The following is a 24,648-nucleotide window of genomic DNA, read 5'->3' on the forward strand; positions in this document are numbered from 1 at the left end:
ACATCCCCAATATTCGGAGTGAGTCGACTCTGGGCACCGGAGACCCGTCACCAGTGAAAAGCCGTATTTCGCTTTCGGACGCCGGTTTCCAATCACGATGGCCGCCGCCTCTGGGTCTTTTCTTGTAGAGTAGTAGCTCAGATTTCGATGGAGAACATCTGAGCCCAGTGGGGCGGAGGAAGCGCTCGGTCGCATCGATGGCGCTCTGCATGGCGGCTTCAACTTGGCCGTCGCTCCCGCCGACGCACCAGATGGTGATGTCATCTGCGTAGATGGTATGGTTGATTCCTTGAATCTTCGTGAGCTCCTTAGAAAGTCCGATCATTGCGATGTTAAATAATGTTGGCGAGATGACTGAGCCCTGAGGCGTGCCGCGTGAACCAAGGGTGATCTCTTGCGAAAGGTATCCTTCGATCTTGAGCTTGGCGGTTCTCTGGCTAAGGAAGGATCGGACGAAGTCGTAGGTCCTCTTCCCGAGTCCGAGGCCGGCAATAGACTGGAGAATGAACTCGTGTGAGATATTGTCGAACGCCTTCTGCAGGTCTAATCCAAGGATGGCTCTGGTATCACCCGTGCTCCGTTCGATGATCTGATGCTTTATCAGCTTCATGGCGTCCTGTGTCGAGAGGCCGGCTCTGAAACCAATCATATTGTGGGTGTACATGTCATTGGCCTCGATGTGCACCTTGAGCCGGTTGAGCAGGGCATGCTCTGCAACCTTACCGACACACGACGTCAGGGAAATTGGTCTTAGATTCTCTATTCCTGGTGCTTTACCGGGTTTGGGGATGAGTACCGTGCAGGCCGCCTTCCACTGTGTGGGGACCTGTCCACTACGCCAGACTTCATTAATCCTCTCAGTGAGGAAGTCGATCGACTCATCATCGAGATTCCTCAGCATCCTGTTAGTGACGCCATCTGGGCCAGGCGCAGATTTGACATTTAGTGAGAAGAGGACATCTCGGATCTCGGCCGCGGTAAAGTCCTGGTCCAACTCCGGCACCGCACACCCCGCGTAGTCCGGGAACTGGGTAGGGGCAGAGCTATCCGCGACCGGCAGGTACGTGTCTATGAGCCTGTCGACAATCAACTCGTCCAGGGCAGAGTCCGTAGCGAGGTGGATGGCTCGCGTGAGGGATTGTCTCTGGCTGGATCTGGTGCCGCCCTCATCGAGAAAGTGTTTGAGCAGACCCCAGCTCTTGCCTGATCTGAGCTGACCCTCGACGGATTCGCAGAGCTCATCCCATTGTTGCTTACACAGGTTCTTGCAGTGATGTTCGATCTCCCTGTTAACCTCCGAAACTTTCTTGCGGAGCCTCCTGTAATGCTTCTGCCCCTTCCATCTCGTGAGGAGGGCTTGCTTGGCTTCCAACAGGTGCGCCAACCTGCTATCCATCTTGTCGATGTCGAGTTCAGTGACGACCTCCTTGGTTGCCGCCGCGGCGTCATCCCTGATCCCTTTGCACCAACCTTCAAAATCTGTCCCGGCCATCGGTGCGCGCTCGGCTCTGATCTTGCGGAAAACGTCCCAGTTGATCAACTTGAATTTCCTTGTCTTATAGCGGGCAATCGGGAGGGAGACTTCGATGACGTAGTGGTCACTTCCGAGGTCTAGAGCCGTGTTTACCCACTTGACCTCCCCTACGTTCTTGACAAAAGAGAGGTCTGGGGTAGTATCCCGGCATGCGGAGTTCCCTCTCCTAGTGGGGAAATCTTTATCGGTGATAAGGGTCAAGTCCACTTCCATCGCAGTCTGCCACAGTTCGCGTCCCTTGGGCGTGTCATGGGTGTACCCCCACACCCTATGTGGGGCGTTGAAATCCCCGACGACTACAAGGGGGTGCCCACCGGCCAGGCTGATGGCTCTCTTGAGGAGGGAGTTCGCCCTCGCCCTACGGTAGCTGGGGCTGCAGTATACGTTGAGGATAAAGAGGCTGTTTCTTCTGAGGCCCTTTCTGGGTGGGTTCATGAGGATTTCAGTCATGACGTACTCGATGCCATCACCAACTGCGCCGAGGTCGCGAGAGAGGCAATTGTACCTTTTGTTGACGAGGGTAGCAACTCCCCTACCTCCTGAATGTGAGGATGCTACCAGATAACCTGCGAGTTTGATAGGAGTACTAGTTGCAACTTCCTGAATAGCGATGATTTGGGGCTTAACCGTGAGAGTTCTTAAATATTGCTGCAGAAGCGGCTTCTTATTGGGAAACCCTCCGCAGTTCCATTTCCAGATACTAAAGTTCTCGTCCGCACTATCCATGGCTAGGCTGAGAGGAGGCTTGAACGGCCCTGAGAATCGCGCCCTCCGTCGGTGGTGCCAGTACATGACGTCGTGCTGCACCCTGCGAAAGAGCGGGGCTGGGTTCTCTCCGGGCATCGACCTCCTCTAATTTGCTTATTCGTTCACTGAGTGCACCTAAGCCCATTTTTGGGTGCGCTATAGCTTCCTCGACCTTTGCTAAGCTAGCCTGCATGCTGGCGAAGACATTCTTGAGTTCTGAGAGCAATTTTATTTTCTCGTCTTCCTCTCTGTTCTCTACCGCTCGACGCTTGGGCGCGCGAGCCGCGTGGGATGTCTCGGACGTATCCATGGCGACCGGGGCCAAAGCGGGTTGCGGCGAGGAGGGTGAAAGCGCGAGCTTCCTAATCTCCGCCATCTCCGCAGCTAGCCTGCGCATTTCTTGTTTAACCTGCGCGTTTTCTTTCCTCAACTGCTCGTTAACTCGTCGCAACTCCTCGAGCTCGTGTGCGTGGTGCGAATCGCGAGGCGGGTCGTCACCTCTTGGACCTTCACGTCCCCCTCGAACCTTGTCGGCCCAGGAGAGCATGAACTTGCTTCTAAGGGCGGTGGGCGTGCGGGAGCGGGACCTGGTCCGCCTCGACGTGTCGCGCCCCGGCCTGGAGCTGGAGCGAGGCCGAGAACCGGAGCGTCCCCGGGAACCGGCCCGTCCTTTGGACCCACGGCTGGAGCCGGAATGTGCCCTGGAGGTGGAGTGACCCCTGGATACGGAACGGACTCTCGAGCGGCCCCTGGAACGGGAGCGCCCTCTGCGCTGAGTACCCGGAGTGGACGAAGCCTGGACGAGTTCCGCAGTGTCCGAGCGCCGCTGAGGGGACGGTGACGCGGCATCGGCCATCATGGCGCGCTCACTGCGACGACGACGCACGATGTATGGGATCTTGAACCTTTGAGCACAGTCCTTATTAGCCATGAGATGCTGGCCACCACAGAGTTTACACTTGGGGGTACACTGATGCTGCTCATCGGGACTAGGGGCACCACAGCCACAGCAAATAGCGTCACCTGGATTGGGACACACGTCGGCGCGATGACCGAGGCGGCCGCACGTATAGCACACGTCGATTTGCTTGCGGTAGAGAGAGCACTGCATGAGTAGCGGTCCATACCTGACAAAGTTCGGTACACGATGCCCGTCGAACGCGATGATGACCGTGCCGGTTTGAGCTATTCTCTTCGCTGCTAAGGCGAGTGGATTATTGGCGTTGAAAATCTTGGCATCGATGACGTCAGGGCCGTCTTGAAGAGGGATGTTGCGGATCACCCCCTTGCACGTGGAGTGCGGGGCCGTCTCATAGGCACTGAGCTCATATACCTTGCCCGAGATGAGCATCTGCCTCATCCGGACGTAGCGGTTCGCATTCTCGCACTTGGGAGTACTGGCAACCATAATATTTTGCTGTAGATTCGGGCATAGAGTATCTTGGCATAGATCTTCCTGACTGATGCCAGCGGCGGCGAGTATTGCGTCAGCCACCGTAACAACGCCAATCTTAAAGATATTGAGTCCACCTCGCGGCCTGATTACAATCTTGATGTCATCTCGAGGAAGTGAGGGCATTCGTCCCGCTCGTATAACTTGGGATTTTAGCGCAGTACCGCCTGATTTGCCATGGCGTGCTCCCGGCTGGGGCGATGGCGCATTAGTGTCAGCCGTGCGCGTTTTGGCGCTAACTCTTCTGGCCCCCGCAGACTGCCAGCCTTGATCTTGGGTAACCTCTTCCGGGGAGATATCCTCCCCCGCCACTTGATACTCCATCTTGAGTATGAAGCGTACCCCGCCTTCAAAGGGCCAGTGCACGGCGGGCAGATGCTTCACGAGGCGAAAAGCTCGGTCTTAAAGCTCGGGCACGGGCAGGAGGCTCGTGGCTGTGGCGCGAGGCGCGTGGCCTCCGGGAGCAAAGCTTGGCAATCCTCCGTAGGCTTAGCTTGGCGGCCGCCGCTTTGCTGCTGTCGAAGCGTGTAAATCTGTGAAAAATGAACTCACAGCGATGGTCTCTCTGAATGCCACTTTTCGAGCTGCGTAGAATGATGCAGATGTTCTGGCGCTTCCAGGTTGCAGTCCGCAAGAAGTACACGTTGAATCGGGAGCTCATGTGGAACAAGTCCGCTGAGTTGGCCCCCTTGCGGTGGCCCCCCTGTTGATGTGTTGTGTAGCACTAGCAACGTTTGTGACTCGAATACTTGTAACAAAGATTGTGAACAATTTCATACTTACACAAGGAATAAGGTCATACTTATGAACATGCTAAACTAAAGAACAGTTAACTGCATAAAATGTGTTCTCTGCATAAACACCAGGAAGCTGAATCCATGCTCAACACATGTACACACATGCGGAAGACGTATATTGGCGCTTTGATATTGACACATTTACATTGTTTATAATCTGTTTATTCTTTTTCCGGGAACCACTTTTCACCTGCTAACTGTTGTGTCACGGTGTATCGGTTTTGGTTTTGCTTCTTCTCGTGCCAGCACTTTCATCTGCCCACCTTATGTAACTCCTACGTCACTGTATCGTCACCCTTCTGTATATGATAAGGGGTCACGTGTCTGACCGGGAGTCGCACTACAAACCTCGGAAGCGCCTCATTAATTCTTTCCACCCAATGCTCCACACTTTGGGCTTCTCTGCGTTCAGGAAGCCCAGTGGTCGCCTGTCACCTCGCCATGCTGGTGTGCGCGTGCCACCTTCTCAATTCCACAGTTAACTGGTCTAGACCACACGTGCGCTTGCCGATGCGTGCAAGCTCGCGAGTAGTGGTGGTTTGCATCTGCAAGAGATGTACACCAGCACATGCCCGCTTGGCTCAGTCCATAGATAGACATACTAACGTACTTTGGTATTGACAGTGCTTCAAAAGGCTGAAATATTGATAAATGCACTGTCTGTTCTTAGAGTCATTAAACAGCCAAAAAGTAAAGAAAAAGCACATTCTCAAATGACATAAATCTGCCTCATTGAATATTGATTGTAGCACATTGTAGCTGCGTAGCTAGGTGTGTGGAAATGCGAAACAGCCAGAGCACCAATATCTTTCTGGAACAGATGTTTGTGCTCACCCGCCGTGGTTGCTCAGTGGCTATGGTGTTGGGCTGCTGAGCATGAGGTCGCGGGATCGAATCCTGGCCACAGCGGCCGCATTTCGATAGGGGCGAAATGCGAAAACACCCATGTACTTAGATTTAGGTGCACTTTAAAGAACCCCAGGTGGTCAAAATTTCCAGAGCCCTCCACTACGGCGTGCCTCATAATCAGAAAGTGGTTTTGGCACGTAAAACCCCATAATTAAAAAAAAAGAAAAGATGTTTGTGTTCACACTGCACATGGACGCATATGATCTGTCCCACACCATCTGCGCTAGTGCGGCGGCTCGAGCTTGCGCGTGGTGGCAAGCGTACATGTGGTTTGGCCTTTAATATTATAACTTGGCACAAGACGTACCTGCATACATATATCATACATCAGGACTAACTTGGATGTTATTGCCGGTTTTATCGGTCGCCAATGTTGTCGCGAAGCTTGTGTAATCAGATTGCATGTGCAATGCGAACAGTCTTGTGCATTCTAGAACACACGCAAGCACCGGTGATTATGCTGCAATCTTCGCCAAGTCATGTATAAATAGCCGACACTCTTGACCCAGGGATCAGATTTCGACAATCGACGCATAAGCACATCACTATCGTTCTACCCGAACGTAACTAGTTGTTGTGGGCACAGGTTCACCGAATAAAGAGTTAGTTTTGCGACTCGCTGTTGTGCCCGTTATGTTCTTCCCTTGCATAGTCAGGCACGATAATTTGCATGACACTGGTACATCTAGATAATTTACGGCTGCTACACACAACAATTGGTTGAATGTGTACAAGCACAGACACTTTGCACATCCCACAACTATTCACTCAATAACTAATCTAGTAAAAGAACTAGGACCTCTATGTGCTTCCTACTAATAAAACAATGAAACCACCACAAATATATGTGGACATTCTCAACTGTATTCTGAAAGGTTACATCTGCCTGGCATTCCCGCCACTTTCATGATAAACTTGATAAAAAACATCTTGGTCATTGTCAGTGGCATTTCAGGTGTCTGACAGTTCCAGGCCTCCAATGGTGATGCTCAGCAGCTCATTCGTTTGGTTAGGGAGAAATCAGCTTCTTTCTGATGACAAGACCCAGTGGCTGTGGTGATGGGTAGTAGCAGAAGATGACAAACAACATCTTGCAACTTGAGAAGTGAGAAACTACGAGAAGCGAAGATAGAAATGTTGTGGATGTCAAATCCTTCTTCAGTTGTCAAAAAATGTTCCACTCTGCATCTAGATTCCTCCCGTCTTGCTGCACGCATCACATTCTTGCAGCCTGTCCGTGGCACTTTGAAGCCCAGGTGGTCATCGTAGTTCGCTGTACTTTCTGTCATGTGGAAGTCAGGATTTCTTCCACCACAAGCTAACTACGGACGATGTGTACTTTTGTGTGCATGCTCTACCGGCACTGTTAAATGAAATTCCCCGTTGAGCATTAAAAAAATATATCCTTTCGAATTAAGAGGGTGTCATCAAAAAGGTAAAGGAGTGTTTAAGGAATTAACTGCATCAGACACCTGATCTGCATGAATGATGTGGAAGGCAAGATGAGGTGCTAACCATTCAGGTTCGCTAACAATTTGAAATCCCAGAAAAGGTGCTTTCTCGTTGTCATGAAACAGATGCACAATGCAATTCTATGCTGGCCCCTACAGCGATAACTGCAGAGCAGTTGCTCAGAGACCTACTTGCTTAAAAGCTTGCTGGCCAATCAACAGTGAGGCACCTGTGATAGTTTAGCTGTGGAACATGAGGGTGGCAGGTTCTGCAGGCATGCCCAAAATAGTTGTGCAGGAGCCACTTTTCCATTTCATTCCAACATTTTTCTTAAAGGGGCCCTGAAACACTCTTTAAACATACTTTTAAGCCCACGAAAGGCACTTATTGATAGGTCAGGCATAATTAGTCTCGACGGCCTTGATCAGCTGAGTGCCTGTCGAGATTCAGCTAGCCAGCTGCACGTCGTTTTCCTCCTCTTCACCCATCTTGGATGCACCACATCCTATTGAGGCGTAAGCCTAGCACACATGTAAGAGTGTCACATTTTCCTTCGCATAGATGAAGCCCGCTGGGCAAGTCAAACAGGCTGTCGAGAGTTGAAGAGCTTTAAACAGACAATGCTGTCCATCGGCCATTTGATGTGAGGCGTGATATGCAGTAGGTCACTTCGTTTATACAATCCAAAATAACATAGGGTCCAACATAGTGGGCCAGCAGCTTTTCACATAACCCATGTTTTCTTGTTGGTTTCCACAGCCACACTAAGTCACCAGGGTCATATATCACATGTTGGTGTCGGCGGTCGTAGCATGCCTTCGAGCGGTCTTGTGAAACAAGAGTGCACAAAGAAGCTAGTCGTCGGGCCTCTTCAGCAAGAGGGACGGTCTCGGATATACAGACATTATTGTAGCTTGAAAATAGGAAGATAGTGTCCAGTGTATAACGAGGCGGATGAGCATAAAGAAGAAAGAAGGGTCTGTAGCTCGTAGTTTCGTGCTGTGAGGTATTAAATGCATACGTAATGAAAGGTAGCATGCTGTCCCAGTTCTTATGATCTGACGTGACGTACACGTACAGCATGTTAGTAAGAGCTTACTTATTCAAGATACCTTAGAGGCCCGAAGAATGAGCATTGGGTAAGAAAAGCTTCAAAAATTTTACACAATATAAATAGCAAACAATTATACAGAACATAAAGCGCTTTGTTAATAATAATACAACGAAGAGTCAAGTTTACACAAACTCTAAGATTCTTAGATCAAAAAAAGAAAAAAGAAGGCACGCAAGAAGCAACGCAGACAAGTTTTTTTTTTTTTTTTAGAGTAAGAAATTAATGTTTATGTCGTGACGGAATTTTTCTTTGTTAGCTTCAGCTACCAGGATATCGGGAATCTATTGGGAGTTCTATTGGTGCATTCTGTAAGGTCATTTGTTTGTGGGTGGTGTGTAGGTCCTTGTCCGAGAATGCCGAAACACTGTAGAAAAATACACACTTCAGTTGCAGTAGCCGATGGTATAGCAGCTGTCTCAGAGCAGCATCTCAAGTGATCGGCACACACGGCAATCCAGCAATTTCCATCAGATGTCTGCAGGAAAGGACCAAGAAGGTCGATGCCGACTTGCTCGAAAGGAGTGCTTGGGGGTGGCACTGGATGTAGTCGACAAGGAGGAGCACTCATTGGACGCTTTTAACGTTGACACTCGTTGCAGCTGGACGCGTACTGGTCAATCGTCTGATGCATTTTAGGCGAGTAGAGCCTTTGTTGAACGTGGTAGTGTGTTCGCGCAGATCCCAAATGACCAGATGTTGGATCGTCATGCATAGTGCGCAAGATGGAAACACAGAGACTCTCCGGGACCACCAGGAGATATTGTGGGCCTGTAGCAGAATAGTTCTTTTTGTACAGTACACGAACGCAGCAACAAGTGGATGGTGCTGATTTCCATGCAGGACTGATCAGTGGCTCTAAAGTTCTGTCTTTTTGCTGCTCAGTCTTGAAGGTGTTAATTTTAGGAAATCCTGGCTCCAATTATGCAGTATAGCAATCGTAGTTGTATGCATCGCAGTCCGTCGTTGCAAGCAGCATGCCATCAGCCGCTTTTATAAGAAACGGTAAAAGCATACTCCTGTAAACAAAGTGGCCAACGTGCAAGCTGGCCTGTTGGATTATAGGAGATTAACCAGCCAGCAAAGAGAATGATGGTTTGTCACCACGGTGCAGGGGCACCCGTACAGGTACAACCAGAAGCGCTGTGCTGTGAAAATCACTGCAAGAAATTCTCGCTCTGTGACGGTGTAGTTGCGCTCGAACTTGCTTAAGGAATGACTCGCGTAGGCAACGTGTTCTTGAAGTGCTGGAGAATGGGATGGGACGTCAGAAGAAACTTCAGCTCATGAAAACTGGCCTCGCATTCAAGGGTCCATTCGAAGGGAAAGCCCTTCTGAAGAAGGCATATCAGTGGATACACAATGTTGGCAAATCCACAAATAAGCTGGCGGAAGCAAAGGCCCAGGAAAGTGCATAGCTCTTTTACTGGGCAACATTGTTTGAATGCTTCGACAGCAGCAGTCTTCACTGGATCGGGTCGCATGCCGTCCTTATTCACCAGATGGCCTAGAAACAGTGTTTGGTGCTCTTGAAAATGGCATTTCTTTGAGTTGAACTCCAAACTTGCTTTTCCCAAACAGTCTAGCACAAGATCGAGATGGGCATTGTGCTCACTGAATGTTCACCCGAAAATCACAACATCGTCTAAATAGCACACGCACACTTCCCACTTCAAACCACACAAGATGGTGTTCATGAAGCGCTCGAAAGTTGCAGGCTCTTTAGACAGCCTGAACAGTATAACATTATATTCAAGAAGTCCATCTGGTGTTGTAAATGCCATTTTCTCCTTGTCTGTCTTGTGCATAACAATCTGCCAGTACCCCAACCTCAAGTCGACACACAGAAAGTAAGATGCTGATGGAAGGCAGTCGATAGCACTATCAATATGTGGAAGAGGATACACGTCCTTTTTAGTGACGCATTGAGGCGCCGGTAGTCAACACAAAATTGCCATGTACCATCTTTCTTTTTAACCAGAATCACTGGCACCGCCGACAAACTACATGATTCTTGGATTACTTTCTTATTTAGCATTTCATGGACTTGGTCATTGATCACCTTGCATTCTGATGGTGATACTCCGTATGCCTTCTGTTGCAAAGGTTGGGCAGATCCTGTATCTATGCGATTGTGTATACGAGAAGGAGGAAACAATGGTGGCCCCTCTTCCTGTGAAAAGTCAGAGTCTGGCATGTTTTCGCAGAATATTCGTCACTTTATGACGCTGCTTAGTACTGAGCGATTCGTTCGCCATAGTTAGAATGGAAGAGTCTGCAGCAAGGCATGCATTATTTAAATGGAGTTCATTCGCAGAATCAGGGGCCTCGGTAAGAATGGCGAGTGACAACACTTGACCTTGATGGTAGGCAGCAAGTTTCAGACCCTGTGGTAGTATTGCTGGTTCGCTGGAACAGCTTACAGTCCACAAGCTAGTGCGTCCGCGAAAAACTGATAGCGTGCAATATGGTATCAACCTGTTCCTCTTGATGTAGCTCAGATGAACGGGCTCCGTGGTAGCGTTGAACATTTCGTTGGTGGTTGGGAAACAGACAATTGACACACAGGTTGCAGCTAACGGAGGCACAACTGTATCCCTGGATATACAAAGCACACTTTTGTAATATGGCAGGCTTTCCATAAATGCAGCCAAAAAGCTCGTACCTACACTAATTTCTCCGATTCTGCAGTCAACAGTGGCACCACACAGTTTCAAAAAATCAAGGCCCAGGATTATGTCAATATGTAGAACAAGGTAGAACAGCAAGCTCTGCGTTAAATATTTGACCATCCAAGATAATGTTTACATTGCACACCCCGACATGATGCAACTCCCCACTCACTCCATGAAACGTATCAGTATGGTGCAAGCAAAATGTAATTTTTCATCCTAGGCGGCTTTTAAATGCAAGATTCATCACTGAAACGGTGGCTCCTGCGTCCACCAAGGACATTGTTGAAACTCCGTCAATTAGTACAGACACTTTCTTCTTAAACTTACAAATGTGTGGAGGTATCTCTGTCGACATCGAAGACTGTCCACTGACCTCACCTCCGATGGCCGTGCTGACTAGTTTTCCGGAGGTGGCGACAGATAGCGACGCCGTGGAGATAGTAACCGGCTTATGCGAGGAGCAGGTGCTTGTGTCAAGCTGCAATTGGATGCTGGAGAACAGTTTTCTGCAGCATCTCTGGGTACTGGTGGGGAACGCTTCCTGGGTATGTGTACGAGGGTGAATATGTCTCAACAAGTGGAGTGCAGTACCCCCTAGACATCATCGAATGTTCGAACCTTCAGTGGTTGGCGGCAATTGCAGTACCTGGCAATGTGACCCACGTCACCACAGCTATAGCACTCGGGAAAACGATGAACCATGAATTGCTCCTCGAAGCGTTCAGCCGTTGGGGGTTGTATAGCATGGTAAAGTGGCTGAGCTTGCCACACAGGAGGGACGGTCGGCCTGTGTGCAAACCTTCCGAGGTGAGGCTGTTCTCGATGTCATTGATCGGGCATAAATGCACCCTCAGGTGGCCATGGAGCTCCTCTGTGGTTGGTGCCCGTGACAAAGGCTGAAGGTTGCCATGAAGCACACGGTGCTGCAGGCACCATTTGTTGCGGAGAACAGGCAGTGGCACCTGCATGATGGCACTGTATAGCATTGTGGCACTGTATGTTGTTGCACACAAGTGCCTTGTGTCGCAGCAGTTCGTCATGCACGGTCTGCCGAAAAGGAGGAAGACGATGTGCAGCTGACTACCTGAGTGTCTGTCGAGATTCAGCTAGCCAGCCACACGTCGTCTTCCTCCTTTTCACCCATCTTGGATGCCCCACATCCTGTTCAGGCGTAAACCTAGTACACATGCAAGAGTGTCACATTATTAAGAAAACGCTGCTGATCTGTAGAAGAGGCTCCTATGAACATGCTAGCCAAATATTATTGCACTGAACGCCGCAGGGAATTTCCAATCTCTTGTCAAGATATAGAAAATTTGCTTGGTCTCGCTTCCACAATGTCATGCAGAATCATTGCAAGCAACTGGGCCCACCAACGGCTATTGGCTAATTTTGTGGTCACGAGAACATTCTCAGTCGTACCACAATTGCTAATTTTTAGTTAAATAAGTTAAACATACATATTCCTGTAATTAAAATAGACAGAAAAATAATTTCTTCTTTGCATTCCCCGTCTACATATGGCAGTTGCGTGTAGCTGCATCTGCAGTGCATAGTTTACCATGGCCACCACGGGCTGCCATGACGAGATGCTCAACTTTGGGGGAGGGGGGGGCCTTTAGCCCTGTTGGCTTCTTGCCTGTGTAGCTTGCATTGTGCTAGAGGAGACGAAAAGAGTGAGAAAGTAGCGCATCACTGCGATAACTCCACTGATACTTGAAGTATTAAAAACATTCTTGCCAAATGAGATTCACAAAATGACGTCCTTTAATAATGAGGCCATTAGTTAGAAAAGTGTTTCAGGGCCCCTTTAATCCATTCTCATCGACATCCGGCAATCCGCCAGCCGCGACAACCAAGGCCAAACTCGGAGTGACCGGCGATTCGCCGACTGCTTAAATAACAGCTGTTTCTGGCTGTTTTTCGTAGATGGCAGGACATTGCAGGCTAATTTCTAGTTGTTGTGGGTTTTTCACACTAGATAAACATATTTGTCTACACTTTCAGCAGGAGTTCTTTGTAAAACAATGGGAAGCTTACTGCTCGCTAGACGCCGCTCTGATGTTGTAGCCGTTGCAACCAGCGTACCAGGCTTGAAAAAAAGCGTACAGGCTTTCAAGTGGGCAAATTTTTGTCAGCACATACCACCAAAAACCATTCAATGCAGAACCATTCGATGCTGTGCTTAGTTTTCGAGGGCCAAGTTCAGAAGTCCAAGAGGAGTTCTGAGTGCAAAAAACAAAAAAGTGTATTCCAAGTTCCTGCATGTTTAAACTTTTTTTTATGCTCAATTTCTAGTTCCTTTACCGCATCTGATGCGGAAGCCTTTTGTGAACAAAGTAAATTAAGACATTTTGTAAATGCAAGCAATTTTCTTACAATGCGGACCATGCTCATGCAACGAAGCAGGAAAATGGGCCGCAGAATACCAGGCACGGCGGAGCACCGTACGGGCAGAAACAAAGCGGTTAAATCCAATGAAGAAAATGCGCTAGCAGCATATAGTCGTACAATGCCCTTGTGTTCATGTGAGCTTTAAAGCATATGCTGCACAAGCACATGTGCAGCTCTCTTGACTATCGAAATTATCTGCCCAAGAAATCTTGCAATGTGCCTAATGCTGTAAAACACAGAATCGCCATCATTGGTTCGTAATTTGGGACTTTGGTGGAGGTAGCCTTGAAGACCTTTGCATGTAATGTGTTGATGTGCACCAATCTCTTGTTTGAGCCTGAAAGCACTGCCATTTGGCATTCAAAATTTTGGGAGACTAAAGCACACTGGCAGCACAACTTGGCCTTGATGGTGACACAGCGGTGCTGAAGACCTAGGTATGCGCAAATACTGAATACTAATAGCTTCCAACTTGAACATCAGCTGCAGCCCATGTCATTATCGTCAGCCACATATCATTGAAAAAAATCAATGTATGATTATACTTGTCAAACAAAAATCATAAGACTGAAATTATTACTTAGATAACGCCGTTATCTTGTATGTATGCCCGTCGTCTCAAGGCAATAATGTATAGCTCATTGTATTGACCGTAAATTTGGTCAATGATTGAAGGAGTGCTGGTTAGGCCTAATGCTCTGGGCAGCATGGTGTGTGGCCATAATGAAAATAAACTGCTGACCGGTATGGCAGGTGGCATAGCATCATAATTTTGTCGCCAACTTGTTCATAGAGTAGTGCAATGGTGATTAGGTTTGACAAATATGTAAATGGGGGGTATATGTTGCGAATTTTGTTTAGGAAAGAACTTGGAAGTTAAGGGGTTAAAGAAGTTCATATTTCGCAAATAACACGGACAAGGGAGGACACAGGACAGCGCTCGTCCTGTGTCCTCCCTTGTCCGTGTTATTTGCGCTGTTTTAAATATGAATGATCCGTACCAACTAGCTCGCACCCAAACCCTTCTGGGTTAAAGAAGCCCGGGTTGCAAAAATTAATCTCAAGCCTCCCGCTATGGCACCACTCATAGCCCCAGTGTTTCCTTGTAACTTTGAATCACATGAATAAAGAAAAACAATAATGCACACGAGTCTGGCAGGCTACCACATCAGTGCCATTTCGGTGTGTGGGCACACTTTCTGTGTGGTTACTGGACAGAACAGGGTAAGCTTGTACGTAGACAGAAAGCTCCAAACTGAATTTGCATGACACAACCTAAATTTTGTGCAAGCTTCATGCAGTCAAAGTTGCAGGTGACATATGAGCTGCGCCTCATGGCATCACATTGATGGCTTGTTGCAAAATGCATTTGCTGATGCACAACACCAAGCGAGTTCATAAAAAAAAAAACAATTTTTTCTTCTAAAATTTTTTTTACAGATTGCTCGATTATTCAGGCGTCCTTGCACCTCTCAGTGTCTAAAATATCAGTCACTGATTGATCTCAATCTGCGGGTATGAGCATGTTTATCCAACACGATCTGTGTGCATTCCGGTGACTGCTTGACTCAATTTTCACACATGCTCTCAGACTTAAAAATTATCACTCTCACCTTCTTCATGCACACTGCAGTTGTCACTGTTTCGTTTATCCACATTCTTTATAGGCTCCAGACAGCCTGCACAAACAGTGACTGTGTGCCATGGGAAGGCTGCACATGGCAAGGCACTCGCCACCACTCGAATACCCATGTGCAAGCTAGCGCTTTGATATGGTTGGCGTATGCATCACGTTGCACAGCAACAATTTGCTTCCCTCAGGCAAGAGTGCACTAGACTCCTCATTCTTCCTTTGTGGCAGCTAGCACTTCGAGGCACTATATGACATTGCACCACATTTGGTATCAGCCTAGTTTACCTAGTGCACTACCTTTGGAATCAGCCCAAATCGTAACAGAAGAGGTACTGTGACAATAAAACATTACCACAATAAACCAGTCATCATACCTTGTTGTCCAGCCATCCTCATTGTGTTGTCACATTGCCATTGCCATCACAGATACGTTTGTGCTACAAAGACAATTGCTCATCCTATGCTAACCCTACATGGACATGTGCCGTCTGGTAACATTTTCCTGTTGTGTTGTGTGCAAAATGCTTCATATAATCTTGATTCCCAGATTGCAAGAAAGTAGTGCAAATAAAACGGGGACTGAGGAAAGGACACTACACTTGTCCTATGTGTCGTCCTTTCCGCAGTCTGTGTTTTGTTTGCACTAGTTGCTTTCTGTACTGTAAAACCTTGTTATAGCAAAGTTGAAGAGGAGCCAGAATTACTTTGGTATATCCATTAATGCATGTACTGCATTATAGGGATTTCACAAGGAATTTCACTTACTTTGTCATATTTGTTATTTAGTAATATCCCATTTCGTTATAACGAGGTTTGAGTGTATGTGATACCATGCAAGGCAAATCCCTCCCATTCTCAAATGACTCTGACAGTGCGCATAACTTTTTGTGCCATAGTATACACCTTTACTTTTCCTTTGTTTCTTTCAGTATTTGCCACACACTCATTCATCATTGTTGCCCTGAATACGCCATGTTTCAGGCATGCAGTATCTTTACATTCACATGTGATATTTATTAATTGCATCTAATCTAAAGGGTTTGACATTGGCATTCCTCCTATTTGTCTCTGGGGGAATATGTCCACACTGTAATGGCTCATGAAGTAATCCAGAATGTACAATATCCTGAGTGCTGAGTTAATCACTAAGTGAGGCCTATGCATTGATGTTCACAGCAAGTTATTGTCTTTGTTGCAGCTTATGAAGGAGTTTCCCAGTATGAACCTCTTCAACATCCATGAGAATCTCATCGAAGCTCTTCTGGAGCTCCAGGCCTATGCAGATGTTCAAGCTGTTCTTGCCAAATATGATGGCAAGTTCATGCATCTTATTCACTTCAACTAGGATGTCTGATGAAATTCTAGAAATTAAAACGTGATACTTAATATTGATAGAACCAAACATAATATTAGCAGTTAAGCAAAGAATTCTAATTTTTAATTGGCACAGAAGGCTGCATAAAACTAAATAAAGCAGCACTACAATGTAAAACTTTGTCGCTAGCTTTACAGTTCCCCCACAAGCCGCTAAACATAACATAGATGTTAAAGCACGGTGCTTTTTCTTTTGACAGACAGATTATATTTTATCAGTGCTCAATCTCTTTTCACTGTGTATTGCAGTGTGAAGATTTATGTTCAAAATTAGCACTGCATGCCATCATACAGCTGATTATAATACAGCATCATAATTCGACCTTGGCGGGACCGACGATATTGATCGAATTATCTGGCGGCTCGAATTAAACAAAACGCAGAAAAAAAATGCCAAAACACATTTTGCAGTTTTGCCCTATTTTAACACTAATGCCCATTTTATATGTATATGAAGTAAAAAACTAATGCAGAAATGACATCACAGTTTCTCATCGAAGTATAAGTCTAACGCGCGCCTGATTTTTAGCAAGCAAAATTGGCAAAGGTCTAACATATGTGGCACATTGGCGTCCGGTTTTCGAGTCAGCTTCGCCGCAGTGCACCCGTGTTATGTGGTGAAGCTTGACGCTTAGTTCTGCGGAAACCCGCAAGGTGGAGAGAAGTAATTAATAAAAGGAAAATGAGACATCCACCCAACGCAGCTAAGTGCTGCAAAGGAAGCCCAGACGGGTTCCGCGAAAGAAAAGCTTGCGAAGCTTTAGAATCAAGTAAAAAATATGTCATCAATATTGAGCTATGGTTATTGCTTGAAAATCCTCCTAGGGCAGGCTGAGAATAGCCGTTTTTGACGGGAGATAACGTGTGATCTGCGCATGCACTGTGTCCCCTCAGCTGTGCCGAGGTCGGGACGCTACTGCACTAAAGGGCTCGCCACAGTGGTTAGGCGCGTACTGGTCAAGTTCTATTTATCCGACAATGGCCAACTTAGAGATCGAAATAACAAAAGTTTGGGCCAATAGAAATGCATGGGTGCCTGCCAGGACCCTCGGTCGGGATCAAATTAACCATAGTCAAATTAACAGAAACTGCCAGTCACGTACAAAACTGGTGTTCCATTTTTTGAAAACTTTGCTTGGTTAGGAAGCAGTTTGTCAGGACTTGATAAAGCATTTATACATACTACTGTAGAAATAAATGACAAGTTCTGATGGCATGAGCCACATGATGAACACCTTGATAAAAAAGAAGATAAAATGATGTGGTTAGGGCTTCACTTCCTTTTATCTGCACTTTTATGCCGATGCACAGTCACTGTCGTGCTTACTTTTCACTGTTCCCAGCAAAGGGCTACAGAAACACGAATGTGACCACAGGTAGAAAATTTGTTATCAAAAATGTTTACCTGGCTTTTTTTCATTTTTTTTTCATGCAGCCTCTATGGTAGTGGTGCTGTAGACAATATGGCGTGTGTTGCTGTAAAGAAAATCTACTGTTAGGCCCTTGAAGGCCAACCACAATGAAATTTTGAGCAGCGTTTTTTGAAAAGCATGCATCACGAAAAGCTAATAAAAACAAAACTGTTTGACACCGACAATAAAAAAAAGAAAAGTCGCCATTACCGCTCACCGGAAGTAACGCACTAAGAGCCAGCACAACTTCTTGGCACACCTGCGATGCACTGAACATTTGTCATATCTGCTGACCGCTAGGTGCACATGTTGTCTTTTAGGTGCCATTTGAAGGATCTTGGCAAGAAAAATCAGACACTTATGCAGCCCCTGCAGCTTTAAGATTGCTTCAAAAGTACCCGCCGTAGTTGCTCAGTGGCTATGGTGTTAGGCTGCTGAGCACGAGGTCACGGTACCGAATCCTGGCCACGGCAGCCGCATTTCGATGGGAGCGAAATGCAAAAACACCTGTGTACTTAGATTTAGGTGCATGTTAAAGAACCCCAGGTGGTTGAAATTTCTGGAGTCCTCCACTACGGCATGCCTATAATCAGAAAGTGGTTTTGGCAAGTAAAACCCCAATTTTATTTTGCTTCAAAAGTATAAACTCATGACCAATTTAGCCAAAGTCAAATTTTATTGCAGTTAATTGCCCTTTAAGCTTCACCTTGTTAGTGAAAACATATATATGATTGCTGTATTTTAGAAACAGAAATCTCTCTCAAGCTTACCAACTCATTTTGTTGGTCACTTTTATTGTGCTTAACAGTGAGAAGTACCTTTTTCATATTTCTTCTAAGGAAAGTGCAGTTTAAAGAATAACAATTTTATATTGGGTTTGGACAAATTGCAAGCACCGTGTGTCGTACTGACTGAAGCACTGTGCAAGTTATTTCGTCCATGATAGGAAGCTCTGGTAGTGAGTCTACAAGAGAATGTTCTCAGAAACTTGCTGACATTGCAAGACTTGGCCTAGTGTAAAAGTTTTTATAGATATTCATTTAATGCCTTATGCAGACATCAACCTTCCAAAGTCAGCGAGCATCTGCTACACAGCAGCTTTGCTCAAAGCACGTGGTGTGGCTGACAAGTTCTCGACGGAGGCTGCTGCACGTCGAGGTTTGACAGGCCCCGAGCTGAATGCAGTAGAGGCTGTGCATCGAGCCGTTGAGTTCAACCCGCATGTGCCCAAGTACCTGTTGGAAGCCAAAAGTCTCATCTTGCCACCCGAGCATCTTCTCAAGCGTGGCGACTCTGAGGCACTTGCGTATGCGTTTTTTCACTTGCGCCACTGGAAGCGGGTTGAGGGGGCCCTCAACTTACTGCACTGGTCCTGGGAGGGGACATTCCGGATGCTGCCGTACCCTCTGGAGCGAGGACAGCTCTTCTATCCATACCCGGGCTGCACAGAGGCAACAGACCGTGAGCTCTTGCCACCCTTTCACGAACTCTCTGTGTATCCGAAGAAGGAGCTGCCATTCTTCATCCTCTTCACAGCAGGACTGTGTTCCCTGACAGCCCTGCTGGCCCTGCTGACACACCAGTATCCAGAGCCTGTGGGTCTGGCAGCACGCACACTTCTGGCGTGGCTTGCTTTGCCTCTGGGCTACGTGTTGGACAAGCTGGAAGCACTCCTGCCCTCCAGCTTGCTTCAGCAGCTGTCACGGATCTGACTACCTACAATCGTCATGCCATATAGCTCATCCCACCGCCCATTGGTGCTCATAGTAGCCATGGGAGACCCCACCCCATTACATGTATGCATGTGTGTGCACAGCCGAGTGGATGCTTCTCATTCTCCGTGGGTTTTCTCGAGGCTGTAACTAATCCATAAAGAAATGCCTAGTCAACCAAACCTGTGCGTCTGCATGTGTTGCATCGTTAACAATTATGCATACTATTCAGGAGCATTGAACAAAGACAACCAGCGCACAGCATCGGTATGGCTAAGTACGCAAGTCCTGGGCAAGCTGTCACCTTAGTGCAGCCCCCGCATATGTGGCATCGTTATAGTGACTTGCCCTGGCGTGGCTGCAGTACCGTCTACGTACATTGTGTGACAGGATCCAGACTGAGACAGAGCCACAGACGATATTCAATCTAATTCAGTCTCGCGATGCGTATAACACGTATGCGCAGTGCTGCCACCTAGGGGAATTTTCCTAAATCTAAACATTTTAAGCCTTCTTTAAGGAAAACACAGATTTGTTCAAATCTAGGGAAATAGCTGACGATACGGCATGTTTTTATTGCAGTTCCCTCAAACTAACTTCACATTAGCATGTGAAGTATCTCTTGATATTAAGCAGCACAGTGAACCGATCTCACCTAGCAAACGACAGGATGTGGATGGCCTGGTTCCTTTAACGAAGTGCTCCTAGTCAGATTTTGCCGTTCTTACCTCTAGCACTCTGATGTTTGTGCACTCTGAATTAAATATTTATATGTACTCAGCAAAACCTATGTATGTGAGAACATTAAACAAAGCAGCACGGACACATACACCTAGCACAACAATGTGGTCATGGCACTGAACAGCTGACTGCACTTGTCCGATGGCACGACAGCAGGATTCGAACACAGGACCTCTAGTACAGAAGCACAATATTGAAACCATTATGCCATGCATGAGCAGGCTCCCGACACTGCCCAGACGGAGAGATGGGATGGATGGGTAGGTGGGTGGGTGGATCCTTTAAATTGGGCGATGGCACAAGCCACCTAGATGTGACTAGTAATACATTTTATTCTTAGTGGAAGGTGAAATTTCACCCTTGCTTTGATTTTAGCCACCAGTCAAACCTCCATGTCGTTATTTCTTCCTGCTTAAAGTGTATTTTGCCTCCATTGTTCCTAAACCCCGATGGTTTGAAAAAAAAATCACCACTATTGCTTTAAACTGTAGGGTGAAGCCCTTTACAAAAAAGTATTGGGTCTTCAGCCATTTCCTCTCCATATGCACAGCATAATGTGTCTACCCTTTGGTACTTGACTCAGTACGTCTTAGTCTGCAATACTCTTTTAGTTGTTACACATTTTTCATGTTCCGTTAGGTATCCGGCCCCATTTATCTACTTGCCAAGATATTCGTACTTATCCACTACCTCCAGCATAACCACCTGTATCCTGTGCTTGCTGTGCTGATTATCATTAAAAATGACTGCCAATCTTTTGTTACTAAACTTCAAGCCTAATCTTTCTCCCTCTTTACTGTAGATGTCCATCAATCCCTGCAAATTTTCCTTGTCAGCTTTAGGTACTATATCATATGCCTACATCAGTCCTGTTAATGACTGTTCAATCCATTCTCCTCGCTTGTAAAAAGAAAGGTTGAGGCCAAGTCAGCTCCTCTCTAATTTGGTGACTTGGTCTCGGATACAATATGAACAACAGAGATGACAGAAGGCACCCTTGCCTAAGCCCCCACTGCATCTCCATAGGCTACAGATACCTTTTTTTCTCATTTTTAAGGCACCTTGTTCCTTTTATACATACATTTTAAAAGGTTATAGTTATTCCATTTTCCGCATCTAGTGTGCCCAGTATGTCCCACAAATCCTCTTAGATTAACTGTCATCGGCTCCCTTGATATCAAGAAATTCCAGCCATAAGGGCCTGTGTACCTTGTTTTACATACGTATATACATATATTTTATGTATGTATGCAATGTTACGTTAAGACTCAGTTACTCTGTGTATCATAACCATCCCCATGTTTGTGAAATTTGGTGCACAACCGGAAGGACGACAATGGCTTGACAGGTGGCTCTCCTGTCGAGAAGTTGCCACGTTCCATAAGGAGGATGCATCAACTCTTCCAGCCAATGTACACATTACCACGTGAAAGCAGCAGCTTATAAAGAACACATGACACAAATTATATATTTGTCGCATGTCATTTAAAGCGACATCATTAACATCAGAATTGGTGTTAAGGTAGGTGCACAATATATGCATTTACTTTTCAACAGTCAAATATGCAGGAGCTTCGAATGTGCTTGAATATTCTTGGAACTGCTTTGGTCATACAAAAGTCAATGCTTTCTTTTTGGCATCACCATTCTTGGTTCGGCTTCTTTATTCTTTTTTTGCAAATGATGGATTGGCAGGGTTCATGCCATGCGCTTCGATCGCGATTCCTCTTTGTTCGCACCTTATAAAAGCACACGGCCATGACCCCAGAACAAGAAAATCGCCACAGTAACGCAGTGGCACCTGTCCACTTATTCATAAACTTCACCGCCTATCATGGCTGTACCGAGGTAAAGCTGACTAAGAAACTGGCATTATTTTACGGATTTCTTGCCATTTTGCTTGGATTTCTTGCAACACTTGTACGAGCAGAAGCTCGTACAAGTGATTTTCTAGCTAATATTTTGGGACTTCTACGTTGTTTACACAAAAGCCAGTGAAGTTTCTCGCGCTCGTGAGCACTTCTGTGACCACCTATAATTAGGGCACTGTCATAAGCGGCGACAACATCCACACATCCACAAAGGTGCTGGGCAACGCAATCAATCAGTGGCACAGGCGCCACCCAGGAACTGGCAAAAACAGCGACGGCGAAGTCCGCTAAACACCACGGGCAGAACGACCATGGCCACAATTGATCACTTCGCCACAAGCTCTGACATTTAACATCAAATAAAACGGCCACAATCACTTTACCACAGTTACCATAGAGTTTCTCACAATAACACCTAGAGGGAAATCTGCCACCACCGTCTATGGGAGATTCTTAGGGGCATGTCGTGCCACCATCGGAATGACGGTATATGGGTATATGTATCTGCGAGGCTTGTGTTGGCTGGTGTTGTAAGAGGCTTCATCTAAAACGTGAATATGGCTACACAAATAACGCATTATTTTAAATGAGGATATGTGTTGCATTTGAACTGTAAATTCTATGGACGTACAAGCGCTTTTCGGGAGTAAAGCTTCACGATTTCCTTCCCAAGTTCCTTCCCAAATTCTGCAGCAAAGTTATAAAACGACCACAGGTGACAAGCAACTGAGTGCGAGGTATCTGGTACAGACCGACGGGGGAAAACTTACAAATCACAATAGCACACATTCAGGCGAGTATGTACACAGGCGAACTAAGCAGGGAACAAAAACACAGCACTGCTTTCATAGGTCCCGAATGATCAGAGTTTCGTCAGAGTTGGTGCAAGCACGCATCCGCAGATAAAACGGCTCCTACCGTGCATTGCCCAATACTTTGAGAGCTGACGCCTACACAACCACCGGGGTAGGTTATAGCACTTGTTTCTGCTCTGATCGTATAGTGTTCGAATGATGTCGCGACAACGCAAGTACCAGGCCCCGCACACTCTCAAGTTCAATAAATGGCCACAGAGGGCGAAAAGTCAATCGAGGCGCGTTTCAGCGTAAGCGCGCAAGTGGAGCTACTGTAATTTGGTCGAATACTTTAATTTGGGCTTTCTCTGCTAGGGGCGCTGAACATGCCGGATTTTTTACTTTACCCAAACCATTGACATAAACAATCGAGGTGTCTAAGGATGTTTTTTTACCTCAGGCAAATAGGCAGTTGGTTTTTTTTATTTGATTGTTGAAGCTGCTTTTTAGTCATAGCGTCAAGGTTTTTGTACTTGATTAACCACCGACAGCCGACAGCCTATTGGTATCGATGTGTTTCCTGGCCGTTGGCGTTCGAATACTACGGCGGTAAAACATTTTCGAAAGCATGCTGGTTTCGTCTGCGAGTCATTACACAGACTTGCTGTAAATAGGTCTACTCTTGGCAAAAAATAGTGCCTCCTTTTGTTTAGGCGTTGATTATCATAATGAATGCGGCGGAGGTTGAGGGAGTACGCTTGAAGGTACGTTTTTATGCCGTTGATCTCCATAACACCGTAAGTACGCAAACCGATGTCACAGAACACCCGATGCATCATTGTGTGTTCTCAGTCATCGCTTGTTTGCTGTACGCCTACTAATTCTTCATTTCTTCAAGTGTTGTATCCTCTTTTTGTCCTTGTTCTCTTGTGCTTCACTTACAGTATGTCGTTCGATCCGTCAGCTGTAATGCGCATTTGCAAAACCAATACGTTTGATAAGACGCAGTGGTTATCATAATTTCACTACACATGTATTAAGCTGGCACATATGGTTCAGATACAGATGCCTGTATGCGGACTTGCACGACGTTGATGCGGAGATTAGGATAATTATGACACCCGTAAGGAAGAGGCAGCTGACGGCCGTAAGCTGTTGCGTCCTTTCCGCCAAACTACCCGGCCTGGTAGTGCTGTAAAGATGCTGTATAGAAGTGACACGCGGTGACAGGGAAATTATTATACTTAGCAGCTGACCGTACGTTTTGTAGCTTAGGTCTTCTTTCTTGTGCGTTTGTGCTACCCTTATTAATGAGCCATTTCTTGACTATGTAACCGCGTTTGTGTGGATGCGTAGACGTGTGCTTTTTGTTGTACTTGTAAAATGCAAATAAAATATTTTCAGGCTTACTCAATCTTTGGTGTCGTGTGCGTTTATTCCAGTCGAGGCCATCGTGCCACCTGGAAACCGCATTCTGTCAGTAGCCCTACACGAAATGCAACCGCTGGAGCGCGGCGGCACAACTCGGGGTAACGGCGGCGTAATATACGAAAAACCGCTCGGGATGCCCTTAAAAGTCAGTTGAGGGTGTGCCTTAACTCGATATGACTCAGTGCTACATGTATTCTGCTGCGCCTCGATCGTGCTCCCGCCAGTTTGGTTGCTGTGTGGCAAACGTAGCGCCTACATACATATGTAGGCGTTACGTTTGCCACACAGCAACTAAACTCGCGGGAGCACGATCAAGGCGCAGCAGCCAGAAACCCAGTAAAGCCACAGAACACCTGGTAAACTGTGCAAAACCCCGTTTCCGTTTCCTGTTGTACAGCGCCACCCGTGGTCGCATACTTTAGTTCACGACGCCACCGCTACGCTTATTTCCGTAGCACTGTGGAAGGTACAGTTTCCCTTCTCTAAGTTTGTATAGGTGTTCTGTGCAAGTACTTGCAATAGGGGCGACGACCTTCCACAACTCCAGAACATCACAAAAGACCGTTTGCACATGTACTAACCAGCCAAACAAACTAACCACGGCAGCG

At 46.7% G+C, this 24,648-nt stretch overlaps 1 protein-coding gene across 3 annotated transcripts in view; it reads left to right on the top strand.

Annotated features, from left to right (window-relative positions):
- Nucleotides 1-21,078, top strand: part of LOC142586001 (suppressor of tumorigenicity 7 protein homolog) — a 52,835-nt gene extending 31,757 nt beyond the window's left edge. The window contains exons 6-7 of one of the 3 annotated variants that reach the window (XM_075697199.1): nt 15,904-16,018; nt 18,548-21,078. In XM_075697199.1, the coding sequence (XP_075553314.1) occupies nt 15,904-16,018; nt 18,548-19,203 (771 nt within the window). In that variant the 3' untranslated portion in view covers nt 19,204-21,078. The remainder of the gene's footprint in view (nt 1-15,903; nt 16,019-18,547) is intronic. The other 2 variants (XM_075697198.1, XM_075697197.1) reach the window with 2 other exon arrangements.
- Nucleotides 21,079-24,648: the final 3,570 nt, after the last annotated feature.

Source organism: Dermacentor variabilis, chromosome 6, assembly GCF_050947875.1.
Source record: "Dermacentor variabilis isolate Ectoservices chromosome 6, ASM5094787v1, whole genome shotgun sequence".
In the NCBI taxonomy this organism is placed as follows: Eukaryota; Metazoa; Arthropoda; class Arachnida; order Ixodida; family Ixodidae; genus Dermacentor; species Dermacentor variabilis.